Below are 22,640 nucleotides of genomic sequence, written 5' to 3' on the forward strand. Positions count from 1 at the left end.
CCCTACACAAGCAACTGTAGTCTGTGATGGTGGCATGGGGTTTGCCAACTTTACCATGAGTCCCAATATCTTGGGCAGGTACAGACAAGAGCCTATGATCAATGGTCAGAAGGCTGTGGCCTACAGGGACACAGGGGCTAGTGTCACCATGGTGACAAGGAGACTAGTGCCCCTAGAACAGCTTTTACCTGAGTTTAGCTACCAGGTGACCAATATTGATGGAATTAGGACAGACCATCCCATGGCAGTAATAAATCTCAGCTGGGGAGGGGTTACTGGCCCAAAGAGAGTGGCAGTGTCCCCAACCTTGCCTGTGGATTGTCTACTGGGGAATGATCTGGAAATCTCAGCCTGGGCTGAGGTAGACCACAATGCCCATTTAAGAATGTTAGGCATCCCTGAGAGAGTGGATGAGACCCTGAGGGCCTCACCTCCATCCCAGGAGAAATTAAGGGGAGTGAAGCCTGAAACTATGGATCACTCCACACAAACAGAGAGCATAGGGGGTGAGGAACAGTCCTCCCCCCACCAGACTAAAGGTAAGGGTCAGCTTTCTAAGGGAACTGACCCTGCCCCTTGTGAAGTAACTGCCCCAGAAGTGGTCAGGCCTGTCCTGGCCACAACTCTGATGGCAGGGGATCCTTCCAAGGTGGCACCCAGTCTGGAGCAGGTACCCTGCCCCTCTCTACCCTGCCTCAGTCAGCCCAGGGCTGCAGAGGTCAGGGAGGTCAGTGGACCCTTAATGGGCCCCTGTCCAGAGGAACCCCCTCATCAGCAGATTAGGGACACCCAGCAGAGTAGTTCTAACCAGGTGAATATTCCTCTACAAACTGAGGGATCCCCTTTACCCCTAGGTACAGGTACCCCCCAGATGGACTTTGTTGGGCACAGGGAAACCTGGGGCATAGTTGCCCCAAACATTCCAATGCCCTCCACTACTCCAACCAGAGGGACCCAACCCCCAGCTGTAGGCAGCCAGAGGTTGACCCTTAGGGCCAGATATGACACAGTCATGGACAGAAAGGCTTCCATGGTGACCAATGTGCTGAGGAAGTTGAGACCACCCCAAATAGGGCCTCACTTCCACACTCAGACACCCCACCAGCCTACTTCTGTACCATAAAACAATACAGGTAATTTCCCTAGACTTTGGAGAAACTCCAAAACCCCTTGGGGTAGGATTTCCCAACTGGACCATGAGACAGGGAGCAACCATGCTAGTGCAGGTTCTTCCTTATATGGCCACTCAGGAAATAAAGGCTTAACTGGGCAAGGTTAGCCTTATCTCCTTTCGTTTGGGGGGGGGGGGGGGGGGGTTATGTAGGAAGGTGGAATCTGACTATATGGTTGCCCCCACTTTTTTCCTGGTGTTTGAATGGTTTTTGACTAGTCTGGCTGGGATCCTGCTATCCAGGACCCCAGCCTATCTGCTTACTCCCTTAAACAACTTGGTGTGCATATTAGATGCACTAGTGATAGGATACTGTGGTACCTTATGAGCCCCTAGTATATGGTACCTAGGGCATTGGTACTTCACAGGCCTACCAGGGGCTGCAGCATGTATTATGCCACCCCTGGGAAGCACTCACAATCTGACACCACAGGCCTGCTACTGCAGCCTGTGTGAGGTAGTGTTAGCACTCCTCACTGAGGTATAGGTTCCTATATCTCACCATACACACACATATAAACCTATCAGTCACCCCTATGGTAGGCCCTATCAATCCCAAGGGCAGGGTGCTTGGTTTACTATGTGAGGGGGTGCTTCTGCCTGAGCAGGACCCCTCTGCAGCTGCCAGAGTCTATTCTCTGCTGCTGTTTGTGGATGCGGTTAAACCATATACTCTTAAGTGCATTATAACCTCGCGGTAAATGCTAACTTTGGAATGACTGCATCAAAACATGTTGTGTTTGGTGTCAAACAACTTGAAATCCTACCCCCACACTTGTAACTGGTGTGGGAGTAGGATCCCACCCTTCTAGAGGGGACGACATGTACACACTGTACTACACGGTAGAAATCATCTAGAGCCCTGGCATCACAAAATGGATGCCACCAGCACAGACACCGGGCTGCCCTCCTGCTGCTGACCGAAACTCGCAGTGGAGGGAGCTCAACAAAGGGTTTCCTGTCACAGGGAGGTGTCACCACCTCCCAGACAGGATTTAGTGTACTGGAGCTGGGTGGGTGCACTCTTAGAGTGCTTTGAAGTCCTGCACTGGGGGAGCAGTAGGCTCCTCTGTGCATATGCCAGCTCAAACCGGTTCAGGGGCTACCTGCCCCTGCTCTGGAGCGAAACTGGACAAAGGGAAGTGGGTGTAACCACCCACTACCCTGACCCTCCTAGAGGAGTGGTCGTAGAGCTAGTCCCTCCCATCTTTTCACTATAAGATACCACACATTGCCAATGCAATTTAGATTACACCTGGACGATGCTCTACGAAGAAGAATCCTGGCCCTTCAACTTTCTACTATCTCTAGAAGACCGAAGGATCTCCCTTGGAGTCAAGGAGTGACTCCCCAGCTTGGCAGGCACCAAAACTACTGAACTACGGTTGCAAACTTTACCGCTCCCGCCGGAGCCCGAAGTCCCTGCGTCCCCTGAAGCGGATTTCCTGACCTCTCGACGACCATTTTGAGTCCCCAGCGAAGCTGTGGCATCTGGACCCCACGAGTGACGAGGAACAGCAATACCAGGGAACCGTGCACTGATTTCGAGTGCAAGCCCTAAACTACGTCCAACGAAGTTGTGCTTTGGACCACTTGTTGTCCAAGTCCCGAGCAGGTCTAGTACCGAAGATCAGCGGCCTACCTTGTCCCGAGTGACCGTGGGCTGTTGGTGAACTTTTCCTGCAAAGGCGTCTTCGCGGTTGCTTGCCCGTTGGCTAGCGACTCTCCAGAAGACTTCCACATCACCTTCAAGGGCTCGCCTGGTTGCTCTGGGCCTGCCCTCACTTACCCTCGCTGGGTAAGTCCATCAGAACTTGCTGGTCTGCTCCATCGACAATCTTCCATCCACACGAGACTTGCAGTTGCCAAGGCTTGTTGGCTCCACACCGAGTGCCGACACCGTCAACAGCTGCAGACATCGTGGGACCCTCCGAATCCAGCTGCTGGTCTTCATCGATCCCTCCTGGTCCTCGTGAGCGAAGAGACAAAACGACATCAGCGACCTGAAGAGACGCGACAGCTGTGGTCATCCATCTTGCTGGCCACCGGTCACTGGCAAGTGACTTTGAACTCTGTCCCCTCAATTTCTAGGTCTTCTGCAACTCCAATCCATCTTCGGATTCCAGCGGACACTTCTCTCGACGACGCAAGCAGCAAGTCTTCAGTGATCTCCATTGAAAACAGCATCGCGACCCGACACCAAAGGACACGTATGCACCCGGCTTCCCTGCGTGAGGTAACTCTTGCATTACGGTGCCCAAGTGTGCATTGGCTCTCGAAGTACTTACCCTGTAAGTTGTTTGCTTGTTGTCCACTCCGAAGTGCCCTAGAACTGTAAAATACAAACCGCGACATTTGCCATTGAAACGCATTGAAAACCCGCGTGTGTGTTTAGACACTGCAGGCGTCTCCTGTGGGCTGATTACTTACCTGCTAACACTGCAGAAGTGAAGCCCCAGCGATTCCCAAGGCCCTAGGCCTCTTACTTTTGCAAGTCGAGTTTGTTAAACCACTATTTTAGTATATGGTCTGGTACGCCCCTAGGGCTACAGCCATATTTGTGCTTAATTTATTGAGAACTGTTGATCTTTTGAATGTTTACCTGGCTCTAATCTCATAAAGAGATTAGTAGAGTATATTTAGAAATAAATACATATATATTTGATATATATACCAGTGTGGTGTCTTTTCATTTGGTAATTCAAGAGATTATAAGGTAAAACAAGCTGCTTTACATTCCTCAGAGACTTAGCCTGAAGGCTGCTCTCCACAGCTACCACTAGGATAGCTTTCTTTAAAAGGTTGTCTTTAAACTTATCTACCAAGAGTCGAATTGGACTGGTGCAAGGTGGCCACTAAAACTAGTGACCAGCATATGCCAGGCCAACTTCTCACACATAGCCACCAGGAAACCCACTTTAACCCCTTCGGTGCTCATGACGGAATGGTTCCGTCATGACCCACGGTTGAGCTGTGCTCATGACGGAACCATTCCGTCATGACCACGCCCGCGCAAGATTCCGCCAGCACAGCGGCGGAATATGAGCAGCATCGAAGGGGTTAAAAGACAGGAATTTCACATCCCCAGTCAACAAAGGCTCAAAAGGAGAAGACTGAAGAGCACGCAGGACCAGAGAAATATCCCAGGCAGGCACCAAAGACCTGACAGTAGGGAAAGAGAGAGAAAAGCTGTAGAACAGCCGGGATACCAACAGGGCATCCGCAGAGGACAAAGAAGTCAGATTTCTGTAAGCCCGGACAGCTGCCCACTGGCCCTTCAAAGTAGAGAGAGCAAAACCCTTACTGAACCCGTCCAAAAAGAACTAAAGAATGGCAGAGATGGAGCAAGAAGAAGGAACCACCATCAGACTCAACACCAACGGGAACCAAGACCTCTGGGGCCAGGGAGGTAACACAGCCACCGCCTTGACCCCCACCCTCTGGACTTTCAACAGGAACGCAGGGATGAGGGGATGAGGGGAAGGGGGCAAAGGCATACAGCTCCCAAGGAGGCCGCATGAGGGACAAGGCTTCCACATCCCATGCCACCCTCTCCGGAAACCAGGAAAAAAGAGGGGCAGGATAGCATTGGTCCTGGAAGCAAACAAGTACCTCTTAGGAGTCCCAAACCTCCGGAAAATCAAGCAGAACACCCTGGGAGACAGACATAACATCAGGGAGGAAGGAAACCTGTGACTCAGGGCATTCAACACCACATTGTCCGAGCCCCAGATGTGCTGAGCCGAAATGGCCTGCAGATGAAGCTCCGCTCAACCCGCAATAGCACAGGCCACACGATTCAAAGACTGACTGTGAGTACTGCCCTGATGATTCACGTAAGCCACAGTCACAGTGTTGTCGGACCACACCAGAACACTGCAACCCAACAATGGACCCTGGAAGTACCGAAGGGCCATCTCCACAGCCAACAGCTCCTTCCAGTTGGAAGAGTGCCGGGTCTCCGACCCCTGCCAACAAGCCAGCACGGTCCACTGACCCAGAGTCGCACCCCAACCCAGTGCACTGGCATGCGTCGTCAGAACCACCAGCGGCGTGGGATGCAACCACATGCCCCGGGAGAGATTGGAAGCGTCCATCCACCACTGCAGGCTGCGCACCACATCCGGAGACACTGGAACCTTCAAGTATAAATCCTGAACATGGAAACTAACAAAATGGTGAAGATGCCACATCAAGGGACAGAGATGCAACCTGGCCCACGGAACAGTGAACACTGAGGCCGCCATGTTCCCCTACACCTCCATCCAGGAAGCTAAGGTCTGAGACAACAGATCCCCCATTAACGACTGCCGACGTAGGATCGGGGAGGGGGGCAGGAACACTTTCCCAGAGCAGAGTCGAAGTCCGCCCATATAAAAAAATCGCCTGGTGGCAGGTTGAAGATGGCACTTTGGAAAATTCAGGAGAAAGCTGCAGCTCTCTAGTGTACAAATGGTCAAAGCCAGATGTTGAGACATCACCAGGCCTGAGAGCACCTGCAGAAGCCAGTCCTCCAGGTAGGGAAAAACAGACTGCTAATACACCCCTGAATGTGTGGCAAGATAGGACGCAGCATAAGCCTTCTTCAAAGAGGAGTCAATTTTCTTATCAGCACCATCCTTCAGGACATAATCCTCAGCCATGGACGGACGCCCTACTAGACTGGCCACAATAGAGTCAACATGAGCCGACTCCGGAATAGTATCCTCCATGTCCCTCAAAGGGTACAGCTAAGACATGAAGTAAGGCATCATGATACGGTCGGGATCCTTCCACTCCTTCAAAATAACGTCCATCACAAAAGCATAAATGGGCAAGGCCTTGATAGACTGCTTCCGAAACTGGGGTAAAACCATGTCCCTGGAGGTGTGGGCGACCTCCTCATCAGGGAAACCCATATTGTCACTCACATGGGAAAGAATGTCCAGCAACGTATCCTTAGTGATATATTTCCCCTTAAGCTCCACAGAACCCAAGGAGGTCTCATCAGAAGAATCCAAACTGGAAATGTCCAAGTAGAGGTCATGCCCCCCTCCAGAGCTAACACCAGCAGCCTTCTTAGTGGGCTTCATGGCAGATAATGTCTCCAAAATTAACTTCTTCAGCCTGTCGTCATCACCCCCTTTACATTTCTTCAAGAGAGGGGCTGAATCCCCACTGCCCCTTGAAGAGAAGGGTCAAGAAAGAGGAGAGTAATGCCTGTGATTATAACTATGCTTCACCATACTGACCCACAGCGAAAATGACAGAACATGAACAATGTAGTGTACTCTCAAATACATCACACCAGAAGGCAGAATAAAACGCATCCAACCAGCCCCAGTGCGCGTTCGGACAGGGAAGACACAAAGCCCACTGTTAAACGTCACGCGGCATGTGAAGAATGCAGAGATAGGGCAATACACGTCATGCTCCAGCCCAAAGGAGCCCACCCGCATCAAGTGCCGACCCAGCAGGCCACCAAAGGCCACACATTACAGGGAGGGACTCCAGCCGCTCCGAATACCGTGTCGGGCCATGTTGCAATCTCAAACCAGCAACGCAGCCCCCTCACCGAACGGGAGACCGTGACGTGTAAAAATAGCCTTCTAACCAATGCTTGGCAGGGCCAATATCATTTGAAGCCACACAGCCGGCCGCCCATCGCGTGCTCACTAATCATCATGTCTAGCTTCATGTCCCTCAAAGGTATTGAACTGCCAGAAATGTACCTCTGCAATACTGGATTTCCGTAAAGCAGGACTCCCGGGAAGCGGCCGCAGTCAAATCTCAGCAGACCGTCAAGATAATAAAGTAGGTGACCGAGGTCCTACCAAGCTCAGCAAACCAGGCACCCGGCAGCACATCAACTAACGGAGTCCAGGAGGCCTCCAAATGCGTACCAATTCTAGATGCTCCCACAACGGCCCCAGGCAATCCCATAGCCCAGCATAAGGAGAATCCAGGAGTCAACATGGAGGTAAAAGCCCGGCAGATACCTCAGCATCCCCCATCATGTTCACTGACAGGAAACAAAACAGGAAGTGCTTTGTGCTGGCTATTGTATCATGCGCGAATCACAAAAGGGTTTGGCCCTAAATAAGTAAGCCAGGCCGATAAACTAGAAACCACCACAGAGAATGCCAATACGGATAATCATTCATTCATCCTTTCGTACCAAGATCAAAAGACCTAATCAATCTGAGTGTATGTCTAATATGTAATAAAAAGGTTGATGTCAGACAATGTAAAAAAATATTTTTTTCAAAAAAACTAAATTAACTAAAAGTGATCAAAATAAAAAAAAGTCTTTTCAGATCAGATTGATTAGGTCTTTTGATCTTGGTACAAAAGGATAAATGAATGATTACAGTATAGGCATTCTCTGTGGTGGCTATTGTATTATAGCCCCTGGCAGGAGAGTGGGTGGAGTAAGCAAGCGTTTCCTGTTTTGTTTCCCGTCAGTGAATACTACCTCATGTGTAATGACTAGGTCGAGGACGAGGGACGTAGAGGTAGTAGCTAATGTTTTACTATCTCTTAGTTGGAGGATATGTTGCCAATTTCATTTCATGGGACCCAACAATAACACAAAATAACAAAAACATGAGAATCGGTTTCTGGTCAGGGCAATTGAACAATAACTCAAAAGCATGCAGGCAAGTCTGAATACAGAAGGGGCCACAACGTGTATGTGCAAAGGAAGAAAAAGAATCTCTTAAAGGTACTTATGCACTTCACAATGTAAGAAGCCTGACAACAATATATACGACTTTATACAACAAAGCACTATGGGGCAGATTTATGTTAACTGGCGCATCCCTGCATATCAGCAGGGATGCGCCAATTAATATGCGCCACAGCTGCGCCACCATGGACGCGCCGCATTTATAATGCGGCGCACCATGGGGCAAAAACGGCACAGATGCGTGACGCATCTGTGCCGTAAAAGTGTCGCATTGCTGGAGTTGCGTCGCAAGCGCGACGCAGCTCCAGCAATGTTCTGGGGGGCCCTATCTGTACAATGCTGCGTCAATCCTTACGCCTGCTTCAAGCAGGCGCAGGGTTTTGACGCAGCATGGGCCTAAAAGTGACTGAGTGAAATCTACAAGATTTCACTCAGCCACTTTTAGGAGGCGTTCCTGCGCCGGAACGCCCCCACCTGCCCTGGAACGCCTACATGTGGCGCAGGGCTTTACAACGTGACGCATCTCCCAGATGCGTCACGTTGTAAATACCCCGCACCATGGCGCAGGATTTGCGCCGCTGCTGCGTCACAAAAGTGACGCAACAGCGGCGCAAAAGTGGCGCAAGTGCAACATAAATCTGCCCCTATGCTTTTAAGCTTCACTTCGACGGCAGTAAAAGACTTGCAGTCATCGCTACAGGAAGGTAAGTATTGGGAAGCAAAAGCATTCAGAGCAACACTGGGAACATCCTGAAACATCTGGCGCTCTCTATGCCAGCAGCAACCCAACTGTCTCAGTTGTAAACGAGACAATAAACAAAACAGTCAAGCAGCTTTAAAGGGGCATGTGCTGGCGGTGAGGACATTGACATGGTTTAACAAGTATGTGTGCCTAGTTAAATGTAATGTTACAAGGGGAGCTAAATGATCGAGTTGCTTCACATCAAAAATAGATAAATAGGTATTTCAACAAAGATGATAAAGCTTGCTGACAATTTAAATATTTGCAACACTAGCAGCGAGAATCGGACATTGAAGCTGTTTTTCTTTCCTCCGGGCCCAAACAAAATAGGGTCATGTGGATGGAGGAAGTGTGGGAGGGAGGGGCAGGGATGAAGGTTGGTTGAAAAACAAGAAGGTGTAAGTAATAAAAAAGATGACAGGGATTTATTGGGGAGGCAACAAACAAGTTGGAGTAGACGTAAAAAGGGGAAGCTGCCCACAAAGGAGAGAGCTAGAAAACATGCACTCTCGTGGAGTTTAACCAAAACAAAACAACAAACAAGTAGTTGCCAAAAAGTGACCAGTTGAAGAACACAAATCCGGCAAATCAAGATGATGGTAAAGCAACTATGCTCCAGGGGAGGGGCAAACACAAGCAGAGGAAGGTAAGCTATTGAATAAGAAGCAAGCAAATGAGAGTGTCAATACAGCCAAATCAATTGCAAGCACTAGGCAGGCTATTACCCACTGTAAAATCACAATAGGTTTTTCGCTGAGTGTGGTCTGGTAGTCTAGACCTAAAAAAAATATAAGGCAGTGGCCCTGCTGTATCTTACCAGACGTAGCTGAGTTGTATTTTAAGTGTTTCTTTATTAAGATCAAGTTGCAGGATGGCATTCAAGTACATTAAGTTGGTTTCCATGTACACCTGCCCTTTAGCCTGGTAATCCTTATACCTCAGCCTCATCAGGAGCAGCCTGCCTGCTGCTCAGCCCATCTTCCAACGATCACCACTCATCCACACAGGCACCCAAACATTCCAAGCATCACAGTCACACCAACATTCCACTCTCAACACTGAGCAGCAGGGAGATAGGTAAACTGGGATACATATACTTAAATAAACAGGATATAGCAAGCCCCTTTTCACAGGCCATTTCCTAGTTGGCTACATTAAAGCAGCGACTTGCCTCTGAACTCATATTTCTACCCTGCTCGAGCTCACTAAAATCACCTTACCTCTGTCCGGCTGGTGCAAAGATGTTTGGAGTGGACTGGGGGCATTGATGTGTGTCCACAGGAGGTTAGGAAAACATGATGGGAGGGCAATGTATGAGGCTAATAGGGTACTAGTCCACAGCATGTTAAAGACTACTGGAAGCATTGAACCAAGGAAGCCGGATATTGCTGTTTGCAGGAACATTATGCAAACAGTTCTTTTCGCCCTATGAAGATTGGCGACCCAGGCAGGTCTGCGCCTAGCTCTCCCATCCTAAAAGCCGGCACTGAGCAGAAGTTGGAAGGCAGCTGAAGGACCGAGCCCTTCCTAAGATGCTCCTTCTTTTCACAGACCATATCCGGGTGCCACAAATGTGGTCACGAGCTACGACAAAGGCATCAAGTACCCTGCGCGTTACCTGCATTGTGGAAAAGAAGGGCGAGACAAATCAGGCGTCCCATCGAAAGCACCTTGTAGTCGAGGTGAGGACTATTTACAAAATAAATAAGGCTTTTCGGCCACTGGCGAGAACTCCCTTCTCAAGGTACATCAAGACTTCTACTTTCGCTTTCTTTATCGTTCGCTTGAAAATGGGATATCCGGATTTGTGCAATACAGAGAAAAGCCAGCAAGGGGCGCGCGTACATTAAATACAATTTAGACATCACTTATTTGTCGAATATCGAGCGTTCTCGACCCAGACGTCTACAGGATAGACTAGAGTGCAACCTATAAGAGGTGCCACTGCCAGTGACAATAGCTGGATTCGTTTTATATTTAACTTTACAGAGTATTGATTTTACATTGAAGTACGTGTTTACTGTTGATAAAAACGAATATCACTTGTTTTTAAAACAGTGTTGGGGGGGGGGCGAGGGAGATTTATGTGACTTAAGTCAGTATTGTGGATGATGACTGAAAAGCTTTTTCACATGCGTCCACTCTAGGCGGTCGACCAAAGGAAAAAAATTCAAAAGTATCAAAGGAATGTATATCGAGCTTAAGCTTTGTCATGTGCACTACATTTCTGCTTGTTTACTACTGGGGTTAGGAGTGTGCTTGAAACAGGCAAAACCTTTTGGCTTTGGCCAACGATTGTTGTATATGTCCTTGGGTGGCTGTGTGAGATACGCTTTGTTAAAGCTGCTTAGCAACCGCGATGCCTCCTGTTTTTGCCATGACTTGCTCGGCTTGCTGTGTAGCATATGTTGAGACTCTCGCTCCACAGCCTCTGATCTCTCCACATGCTTCAAGTGTCTAGCCTTCGGTGTACAGAGATGCATTTTATTTTATTTTTATTTTATTTTTTATTTAATGCGTTTTTATAATAGTGCGAACTTTACCCGAAGGTGTCAGAGCGCTTCACAATAAGAGCAGTAATGATATATAAGGAGAAAAATTACAAGTGGGCATGTTACAAAATCAAACGTTACGTTACATGAGGCAATAGTGACAATTGTGCAAGTATCAGGAGCAAACAAAATACAAGAGGTAGCAAACGATACGTTACAAAAGGAAAAAGTGACGTGTGCAGGTTACAAGAGCATACAAAGTACACAGAGGTAAAAAGTTGCAATAAATGGCAGACACTCAAAACACTAAAACAAAAGTTACGTTACATGAGGCAGTGGTGGCCGTTGTGCATGTATCAAAAGCAAACAAAATGCAAGAGCTAGCAAACGATACGTTACAAAAGGAAAGGTGACGTGTGCATGTTACAAATGAGTACAAAGTACAAGTAGAGGTATAATACTGCACTAAATGGCAGACACTCAAAACACAAAAACACACTGGGAAGGCACTTCTATAGGCATGGAGAACATAATTTCCTATGATGGAAGGACTTCCTTCAGAAAATAGAGGGCGTGAATTCAATTTGGAAGTGTCTTTGAAGGAGGAGAGCTTTGAGGTCAGTTTTGAAGGCCTGGGAAGAGGTGGTGGTCCGGAGCTGAGGCGGAAGTGAGTTCCAGATTCTCACCGCGTTGCCTGAAAAGGATTGGGCCATCGATCTTTCCTTCTTGAAAGTGGGAGGTTCAAGCAATACATTTTCAGCATTACGTGATGGTCTGGAGCCTCCAGAGAGTTTCAGTTTATTCACCAGGTAGCGAGGGGAGGAGGAGTGCAAGGCTTTGTCGGTGTATACAGGCAGTCTTGTAGATAGATCTTGCCTCTATGGGAAGCCAACGGAGGGTGGATAAAATGGGTGTGATGTGGTCGCTTCTTTTGGCCCCATAAATGAAACGAGCTGCTGAATGGAGAACAGACTTCAGGGGGGACAGGTGGGTTTTGGGGAGGCCAGCAAGAAGAGAATTGCAGTAGTCCAATCTGGAGAGAACCAGCGATTGGACCAGGGTTTTAAGGTTGTGCTCCGGGAAGAAGCGACAAATCCCCCAAAGAAGGCGCAGTTAGTATCGAGCAGACTTTGCAATGGAATCGATGTGGGAGAGTAGACTGCATCCCTCGTCCTCAACCCAGTCATAACATATAAGGAACATTCCACTGACAGGAAACGTATTTAGGCTCCACCCACTATCCTGCCAGGGGCTATAACACCATAGCCAGTAGAAAGCACTTCCTGTTTTGTTTCCTGTCGGTGGACATGACGGGGGACGCTGCGGTAATTGGTGGGCTCTTACTTTGTTTTGGATGTTCTCTGGTTACCTCCTTTGCTGGGCTCAGAGTGTGCCACCTTTTTGGGAGATGTTGGAGTCGGGATGAGTGGCTTCCTGGACTCGGTGAGTGGTTCCGTGTGCCTGGGTTGCTGGGCTTGGTCATGACTCTGTTGCATTCTCCTTCTTGCCTCACGGATGGGCTGGACATTTCCGCCCTCTTTTTGTTAATGTCCCCCGGCATTCGCAGACTGGGTTGGAGCCAAATTTTGCCATCTGCTGGCGTCCTCCTGTGGATCGGGCTGTTCCGGCTGTGTCGACCAGCACCTCCCACGATGGTCACTGGCTTAGTGGGGGTGCCGGCGTCCTCCTCGGCTAATTCCGAGGTTCCAAGAGATCGGTGCTCTACAGGCATGCCGTCTTACTAGGAACTCCACACGTACCACTGCCGACTGTTGTAACATATGGGCTATACACTATACTACGTCAAGCCTTCGAGACTTGTTCTACTTTAGGAACAAATAGATCTGATTCAAGCCCTGATGAAGTTCCCCTTGAGGGAATGAAACGTGTTGGCTGACCACCCTTTTATCAACTCTAATCTATTTCTAAATAAAGAGGATATTATGATACAACACTGAGGCCTATTGGACTATTTGAATTGTGCACCCCCTTTCGTATTCTTCTATGTTGTATTAAACTTTGAATATCCGTTGAGCCGCTGAGCAGAGTGAGCAGGAAAGGATGTCACTTGGTTACATTTAGAAAACCTCCGCTCAGGAAAAATCACAAAAATAAAAACACGGAAGAAGGAAACTCGAGTTTGCAAATGTTACTTTCGTGAATGCTCTTCCTTGGTATCATAGCAGAGCCACCGCAGACTGGTCATTGTTCATTGTGGCTTTATCCTTCTCCAAGGACAATTGGAATCATTCCCAGAGCTACTGTCCTCACGGAAACTTTCTACTCAGGCAGAGGCTGTGGTCAGGTGACTTTCAACCATGTTCAGCAAGGCCTCTCGTCAAAATTCAATCACTCGAGCGCAGGCTGTAAATGGCAGCCATCTTGTTTAGGCCAAAACGGACCATCTTAATTAAAAGAAACACTAAACAACGTTACCACATCATAAAGATTGTACAGTGTTAAGCCCCACTAATACCCTTATGTGTATGTAATTATCTAGCCTTCCGCAACACAATAAAGCATTAGCACACGTTATTTTTAAAGCACAAACTCGAAACAAATAACACTTTTGCGATACTCATTTAATTAAATTGCGCATATTATTAAGCCACATATATGCATTCCCACGTGTAGTTTTCTCTCATTAGTAGTGTTGATTAATCTGGACATTTAACAAAACAAGCTATTAATTAATGATTTCAAATTAGTAATTTTAATCATAACATATAGACAAAACTGGAGCTTAAAACTCGATAAATTTTCAACAGAAAACTCTGCTCCAGCAATCCCCCCTTTGGTGATATCTTATCACCACAAAAACCAACCCAAAAAAAAAATTGAGTCCGAATTTTTAGGAGAAATTGAAAATGTCTTTTATGACACAACATTAAACACCAGACTCTCTCACATCATCCCTCTTCGACTCCAAGTACACACTCTCCCTCAATTCTTCTAATTCTATTTCTTGTGGGTCTCTCCTTGACCTCTTTTGTTTCTTTTCAACATTTCCTCTAATTATTCTCTTTTACCCTCCCCTGTTTTTACAACACAAACACCCCAATCTTAATATCAATAAAGCAACAATTACGCATGTCAATGGAAATAATATTTTTCCAATAATTGTACTACCTATCTTAGCAATAAAACTCTTAACAGCAACTATCTTATTAGCTATTTTAGTCCAGATACTTTCAGCTTCCAGTGGTACTAATTCTTCATGCAAATCAGTAATATTTTTGATATAGACCTTTAGATCTTTGCTTTCGTCAGGAATGTAAGTGCAACAATGTTGAACTTTCAGCATTCCGCAGACTCCACCCTCCTTGGCTAATAGAATATCAAGGGCAAGTCGATTTTGCATAGACATGGCACGTACGGCAATCAACTCTGTATTCACCAAAAGAAACCCTCCAGCGGTACTTGTCGATAAGCGATCCACCACTGTTGACAGTTTCCGAATCCCATATGCATTTAAAGAAATTCCCACTGCTGGAATTAAAGCTCCAAAAATATCCCCTACGATTTCTGACCAAGTTTCTCTCTTAAAACGCGTTAGTAGATTAATGTGTTCTACATCTTCTATCCTATCTATATGGAAAATCTTTGGAAAGACCAGGCCCACATAACACGTGCCATACCAATGGTCAGGCAACTTGTAATAAGCCTTGTTCCCACAAACATAGTACACTCCTGGGAAAACTGGATCTTCTCCACCTTTAAAACCCCATCCTGTTGCAATGAAGTATGTATCATGACACTCACTAGTCCCAACAAAATATGTATCATATTGGGATCTCTTTCTGGTAATGCATAGTTTACCCTTCTGTGGTGCATCTAAAGCCAAAGTTGGACTGGCCCCATTCCTCAATTCCTTTCCCATCTCAATATCCCAAATTGTCTCACTCACTTTATATTTCCCTGCCTTCTCATGCATGCTCATTCTCCTTTCCTCTACCATGTTTAGGAAAGCCTTCTCCTCTTCTTTCAGACTGCAAGTTAAATTGTTTCTAAAAATGTAATCTAATGTTAATTCTTCTTTCTCAATAAAAATCTCACCAAAAACGTTAGCTTCTTTAGCTGGATTCAGCCTTTTGTTCATAGGCAATTGCCCAAAAATGTTATCTTTGTTAGACATCTTATAATCTATTTTCCCTAGCAAATAAAAAACACTACTTAACACACTACATGAAATTCCATACGTAGCTGGTAAATGGTGATAAGTAACACCCTCTGAAACGGATGCAGGTAATTGCATACATACGTAGCAATCCCTAACTTCCATTGTCTTTACGTATTCATACAACAACTTTGAAAAAACATTGCTAGAAAAATCATTAATTGACCTATCTTTATGTATGTAAGTGTTACTAATTCTAGTTGGAACTACTTTCTGTGAACTCTTCTCTACATTGGTCACATTCTCAGTATGTATTCCAAAAGTGTCTATTGTAACTCTAAAAGTAACTAATAAAGCTAGTACACCCCATAATAGCATTAATAATCCAGTACAGCAGCAGCACATTCTACACCATCTTTTCAAAAAGGCACATCTACTTTGATTATTCTCTGTGTTAGCCATTTTACTACTTTGGCAGTGTCTTTTGACTTAGCCTCTTCTACTCCACTACTGAATTTCAGAACTCTAGAATATTTCACACAGCTAATTCAGATTTTCTCTTTTCACTTTTCTCCAAGTGACTCCTTTAGTTCACTCAATTTGGATTTTCATCACTTTTCACTTCTTCTTCAGCAACATCAAATTGTATCAGATCATCAACAATATCCTGTGCATCCGACTCTTCTCCAATGTCAGTCAGGATTACTTTCAGGATTCCAACAGTTTTCTCCTCAACCACTTCTCGTACAGCCCCCTCTGGATTTCCTTGACTTTCTGCCTCTTCACCTTCAGACAGTGCCACATACGTCCATTCCGGTGACCTATACTTCTGGTTAGGTTTTCTGATTCTCTTGATCTCCTCTGGTTCTTTTGTAACCTTTTGTTTTTCACCTTTTGCTTGATTCTGACTCGACACCTCGTTCACCTGTTCAGCTTTCGATGAATTTGCTCGTGTCAGTCTGTACCTCAGTCTCTTTATCCTGTTAGGCCAAAGATCTCCTCTTACACCCCTCTTTGGTCTCACTTCTTTATTATTTCTTTCTCCGATCCAAGTTCTCTTTCTCAGAACTCGACCCTCTGATTTCTCATTTTCACTCTCATCTGATTCTGTCTCATTTGCCTCTTGTTCTTCAACAATTTTCTTTCGCTCCACAGTCTTTTCCACCACCGATTGAGACTTCCCTAATTCTGTCCCTCCTCGGGTCTCCGACACGCAATCTTCTTGCTGTCTACTTGTCCCTTCACCTAGCTTATCAGGAATGTTCCCTACACCTCCTCGGGGGTCTTCCGCAATCTGTCCCTCTCTATCTTCTTCTGACCCTGCCTCTTTAGGTGTAATCTCAAGTGGATTTTCAACCTCTTCATCTGATTCAGGTGTAATTTCTGTGGAACTGCTCTTTTCTCTTCTTGCTTCTCCACTGCTTGTTGGAACTTCAGGCCCTCTTACAGAATCCGATCTCTCCTCTGAAACTCTCAATGTTTCTCTTGAAGCCTCTCTTGGAAAGAAAAAAGAATCACCTGACTCTCTTTCTCCTTCACCCCTTTCAGGATTCTTTTTTCTTCTCACTGGTTTCTCTTGGGGCACAACCTGCCTTGATCCAATCTCTCATTTCCTCATCTCCTGCCTCATCCTGCAACTGTTTTACTTCATCCCACGTTTCTAGGACATTAGTAAACATCACAAAACAAAAAGACATTTCCCTTTCTCGTGCCCTATTAATCGAATGATTGTTCTTTGCACAATACTGTGCTATGTCATTGGCAAAACGATTACCAAGAGTAACAAAATCATCTCCTTGTCCATGAGCAGCACACTTCACAACTGCTAGCTCTTTAGGCAGCTGTATCGCCTCAAGCAACTTTCCAATCACTTAAGCATTCTTTATTGGAGTCCCACTCGACGTCAAGAAACCTCTCTGAAGCCAAAGCTGGCCGAAATCATGAACGACTCCAAATCCGTACTGACTATCAGTCATCACAGTCACTCTCAGATTCTTCCCAATCTTGCAAGCTTTTGTCAATGCCACCAATTCAGCCACTTGAGCAGATCTCACTCCTTTCAAAGGCGAAGCTTCCATAACTTCTGAAACTTTGCACACCGCATATGCTGCACTCAGCACACCATCATCAGTTCTCAAACATGATCCATCCACAAACAACACATGATCACTCTCTGGCAATGGCAAATCTCTTATGTCTGGTCTTGGTTTTGTGCAATAATCAAGCACATCCAAACAATCATGATCAACATCATCTCCAACATTCACATAGTCAGCATCTGGTAACAACGTTGCTGGATTCACATTCACACATCTCTCAAGAGTCACATTTGATGCTCCCAGAATGATTTTCTCATATTTAGTCAATCGACTATGTGACATGTATTGATTCCTGCTTCTTGTCAAAAGAATTGCCACATCATGAGGTACGAATACCCGTACAGGATATCCCATTATTATACCCTCACTCTGTTCCAAGCTTCTGCATGTAGCAGCTACTGCTTTCAGGCAACCTGGCAAACCCACAGCCACGGGGTCAAGTGTCGATGAGAAGTACGCAATCGGCCTTCTCAGTTGTCCATGCTTCTGAATTAACACTGAAAGTGCACATCCATTTCTCTCACTGCAATACAACTCAAACTCTTTCTCATAGTCTGGCATTCCCAAAGCAGGGGCTTCACACATTCTGCTCTTCAACTCCTCAAATGCTGCCATTTGTTCTCCATCCAGTTCCAATGGGTCTCTCACCTCACTTTTAGTCAATTTAATCAGTGGCTTTGCTATCAGGGAGAAATTACTTATCCACTGACGACAATAACCCACCATCCCCAGAAACATCCTCACTTCTCTCTGGGTCATCGGGGCTCTCATTCCTCTGATAATTTTGATTCTGTCATCGGTCACCTTTCTCAGACCCTTTTCAATATTGTGTCCAAGATAATGCACCTCTTTCTTGCAAAATTGCAATTTGGCTGGAGACACCTTTAACCCTCCATCTGCCAGATGATTCAGTAAAGCTATCTACTTCACAAGCTTCACGTGTCTTCGATGCCACAAGTAAGTCATCGATATACTGTACTAGCACTGAGCTTTCAGGCATGATCAAACTGTCCAATGACTTTTTCAATAACTGATTGAATATCGAAGGACTCTCTGTATACCCCTGTGGGATACGACACCATGCTAAAATACGCTGGCCAAACCGAAATGCAAAAATCGGCTGGCTGTCATGATGCAATGGAATTGAAAAGAAAGCATGACACAAATCAATCACTGTGTACCACTCAGCATCATGAGGAATCTGATACAAAATCACTGAAGGATTTGGCACAATGGGACAACATGCCACCACAATTTTGTTAACTTTTCTCAAATCTTGCACAATCCTGAACTTTCCATTAGGTTTCTTTAGCCCCATTATCGGTGAATTACACGGGTTACTTAGTAACTCTCTCAAAACACCCTGTTGAATCATCTTGTCAATTATAGGAGTTATTCCCTCAATTATCTCTGGTGTCAATCTGTACTGAGGAGTATTAGGATAAACAATCCCCTCTTTCACTGAAATCTTCACTGGATCTACATTATTCATCAATCCCACATCTTCTCCAGTAAAATCCCAAACTGCTGTTTTCACTGTGTGTCTCAACTCCTGAGGCAAATCATCTGGATTAAACACAGCATATGTACCAACAATCTCACTCTCTCTATTATCTAGAGTCATCCGGTACAAAACATCCTCATCTGGTGTCTCAAAAGCTATTCCATCCGGAGTACAGAAAATTGTACAGTTCATCTTGCACAATAGGTCCCTACCTAACAAGTTCACTGGACTGGTGTCACAGACTACAAATCTGTGCATGTCTGAAAATTTTCCTATTCTTACCCTTACTGGTTCGGTAAGACGAGTCTTAATCTGTGTATTGGCTACACCAACCACTTGGATTGCTTCGTCCGAGAGAGGAAGATTTCTAATATCTGCTGACCTGACAGTTGATCTCGTTGCTCCTGTGTCTACCAAAAAAGTAACACTCTCCCCATTTATTTTCCCATCTACAAATGGTCCTGCCTGGTCTATTTCTAGAGTTGCACCAAGTATGCACTCTTCCTCCTCTCTTCGGCACCATCAATAGTCCCCTTCAGACTCACTCCCCTCATTTTTTAACCAGTACTGCTGTACCAGGTTAAAACGTCTCGGTTTGTTTACCTGCTCATCATTGTAGAATGCTAAGTCCTGGTTATACTTTTGGGACCCTCTATTCTGCGGCAAGGGCGGTTTTGGCTCTTGACTCTGCTGTCTGACAACCTTCTGCTGTTGCTGCTGTTGATTACACCCCTCGTTCTGCACCTGTTGATTTAAGGGTTTATTTTCATTACTCACTAATGGTGGATTGGTACACTCGGATCTCCAATTCCCCAATTGTCCACAGTTGTGACAAGGGAACTTTTTCTTGGCCTCCTCTAGATTCCCCTTTCCTTTTCCCGCATATCTGGGTCTATTTCCTGGATTATTTGCCTGTTCCATCAACTGTGCTTCTTGTCTCTCAGCAACTTTCACCTGTGCCCACATTGCCTTTTCTTTCAGCTTTCTCTGTTTTGCTTCAATCTCTTCACTGAAGTACTTTGCATGTCTCAAGATTTCATCAATCTTTTTACTCTGCCAATCAACTGTATGCTCACGTATTCTTTCACTGATTTCAGGTCACAGGCCATATACAAACCTGTATACAAAATGACTCAAATCCTTATCACTCAGGTGTTCGTCTCCACTGAACTGTTTAAAAGCCAGTATCAGCCTTTCGTAAAAAGCATGAACTGATTCTTTTGCTTCCTGATGTGTTCGATCTATCTTAACCCAGTCTGTCTCTTTCGGGGGTACTTTATTTTTCAGGAACACAATAACCTGATCATACTTCTTCATAACCTCTGGATCTGGTGCTCCTGTTTTCGGATCTCTTGGATACTCCTTAGCAGGCCAATCTATTTTACACTCTGCCCACAAGTCTGCTGGAACAATTATATCAAACAGACTATTCAGGTCAATCCACAGCACTTTTGACAATTTCACAAACCTGTCTACCTGCCTATACCACTCGACGGGCTTTTCTCTCAGTCGAGGGAAATCATTTGTAAATGACAAAATATCCTGTCTAGTCCATGGGACATGTACATATCCTCCTCCAGGAATCTCTCTCATAGGATAAGCATCCACTGTTTTCTCTTTTATCTCTCATGGGAAAAACTGAGTAAGTCCTGTCCATTGAATCTTCCCTTTTCTTGTGCCATCTATCCTTCCACTTTTCCACATCATCCCATTTTCGCAATAAGGCAATCATTTCCTTAATCTGCCCTGTTCTGCCAGCACCATTTAGATTTTCAATATCTATATCAGAGAAATCCACCCTGTAAGGCTTCTGCAAAGCTTTCACCTTATCCATGTCAACTCCTTGTTCACTCGCTATTGCCCTTAACCTGTCATGAGTACTTTTAGCCCTCCAGGTGATACTTTTACACATAAATAACAACTCTCCATCATGATGGTTTTTCAGTATATCTGTAGGAATTGTTCCTGCAATAAGCCCCTCCAATTCTATGCGCAACCTGGCTACATCAATTGCCTGTGAATCTTTATCCTTCTTTTGAAGAACTTTCAACCAATCATTCAAATCTTCAGCTGTTATTTCAGTAGACTTTTTCACTGCACCCACTTGTTCTGCCATCCTCTGTGGTTCCAAAATCGTTCCTCCCAAACAACCAGTATTCAATCCTGAATTAGGCTGCACATCCGATCCTCCACTACATGTGTCATGTCTCGACTGCCTCAAATTATTTTCACCCGTTCTCATTCTTGATTCCTCCAAAGTGCAAGAACCAACCAAACCATTTCCAACATAAGGAACTGTCAAACTATTTTCACCCATTCTTTGCTTATCAAAAATGGGCACAACCGGACCTATGGTTACAGGCACTGTAACAGCTTCCAGATTTTTCGTAAGCTCCCTAATTTTCTCAGTCAGCTCAGATGTGGTTCTGGCTAACTCTCTTGTTTTCTCGTCACTGACTCGATTCTCTCTCTCTCTCTCGCTCTCTCTCTCTCTCCCTTTATGTGAAAGAGCTACTACTTTTCAGATCAGGTGTCACAACCTCAGTTTTAATATTTAGCAAAGTATCTCTTACAGGAGTAGCAACTGGCGTGCTCTCTTCTGGTTCTGGTCTATACGGAGGTGGTCTCTTATAAATCATGTCATCCAAAACCTCATCCTCGTAATCATTAGCTCCATACCTTCTCACTTCTGTATCAGGCACCTTCGCTGCACTTTTCCTCCCTTCCGCTTCTTCAACAGTTCTCATAGGATATAATCCCTCTGACATACTAGCATCACGCAATCTCCTCATTCGATCATGATGAGTTTCACGATCATATTTCCTCCCAAAAATGTATCTATAGTTGCCTCCACTCCTCTGTTTTTCTCGCTCATGTACCTCATCTTCCCATTCCACCAACGCCTCAAACTGTGTCGGCCTTGGTCTAGGCTCTAGACACATCATCTTCTCCCGTAAATTTCTCAACACGGCCAGATTAAATGAACCATGTTCCGGGAACGCTAAGACACCATCTTCCTTAGTATACTTAGCCCAGTTATCTAACCAAATACAGGTATGATACCCATATTTCGCAACCATGAAGGATGCAGGAGTTCTCGTCGGAGGTAGCAATTCACCCTCTCTAGTTATTATGTTTTTATCCTTGTCGAACCACCTTTTTATTTTACCGAACAAGGATTTTTTCTTCTTTTCCTCCGGTTGGTAATACATTTTAACGTTTACCAATATTCTCTAGTCCCTTCCGCAACTGTACGATCTTTTTGTCCAATAACAGCGCGACTCACACCAATTCACCAATCCTGGAGCGTCTACGTCACCCTGTACTCCTTCCAATCCCTGCGCGGCTCACACCAACACACCAGTCCTAGCGCGAGCACTGTTCTGATCCACTGCCCAATCACAGCGCGGTCTGTATGACGTCAGTAGTCGCTGCAGACGCTTCTGCTCTGTCTCCCGTCACTCGTCTACCCCTCCTTTACAAAGCCTTCTCAGTAGACTTCGTTTCAGATTCTACAAAATCTATTAGTTACAACATATAAACATCTCCATTGTCTGCTTCGCTAACCACAGAATAGTAAAGAAAATTCTCACAAGAATCCCGCTTCTCTCTAGAACAGCGCTTACCTCTGCTCTACCACGGAATTAATACTTTCGTTGACACAGTAGCACATCCCTCTACTCTGCCCTTCTAACATGCATCCATTAACTGTTTCCTCTAGGACTGCTCCTAAAAGTCTCACAATCAAGTAAATGCTCATACATTCACACACTTTCACACCAGAAAAATTTAGCACACGCACACAGAATCCTGCCTTTCCCGAGAACAGCGAACAGTCTGTCCCGCTA

At 45.6% G+C, this 22,640-nt stretch overlaps 1 protein-coding gene across 2 annotated transcripts in view; it reads right to left on the reverse strand.

Moving 5' to 3' along the window:
• The window catches only part of LOC146857534 (uncharacterized), a 364,382-nt gene extending 354,020 nt beyond the window's left edge, over positions 1-10,362 (reverse strand). Inside the window, exon 1 of one of the 2 annotated variants that reach the window (XM_085648076.1) lies at positions 10,199-10,362. In XM_085648076.1, coding sequence (XP_085504202.1) covers positions 10,199-10,241 — 43 coding nt within the window. In that variant the 5' untranslated portion in view covers positions 10,242-10,362. The remainder of the gene's footprint in view (positions 1-10,198) is intronic. The other variant, XM_085648077.1, reaches the window with a different exon arrangement.
• Positions 10,363-22,640: the final 12,278 nt, after the last annotated feature.

Source organism: Triturus cristatus, chromosome 3_2 (genome assembly GCF_964204655.1).
Source record: "Triturus cristatus chromosome 3_2, aTriCri1.1, whole genome shotgun sequence".
Lineage (NCBI taxonomy): Eukaryota > Metazoa > Chordata > Amphibia > Caudata > Salamandridae > Triturus > Triturus cristatus.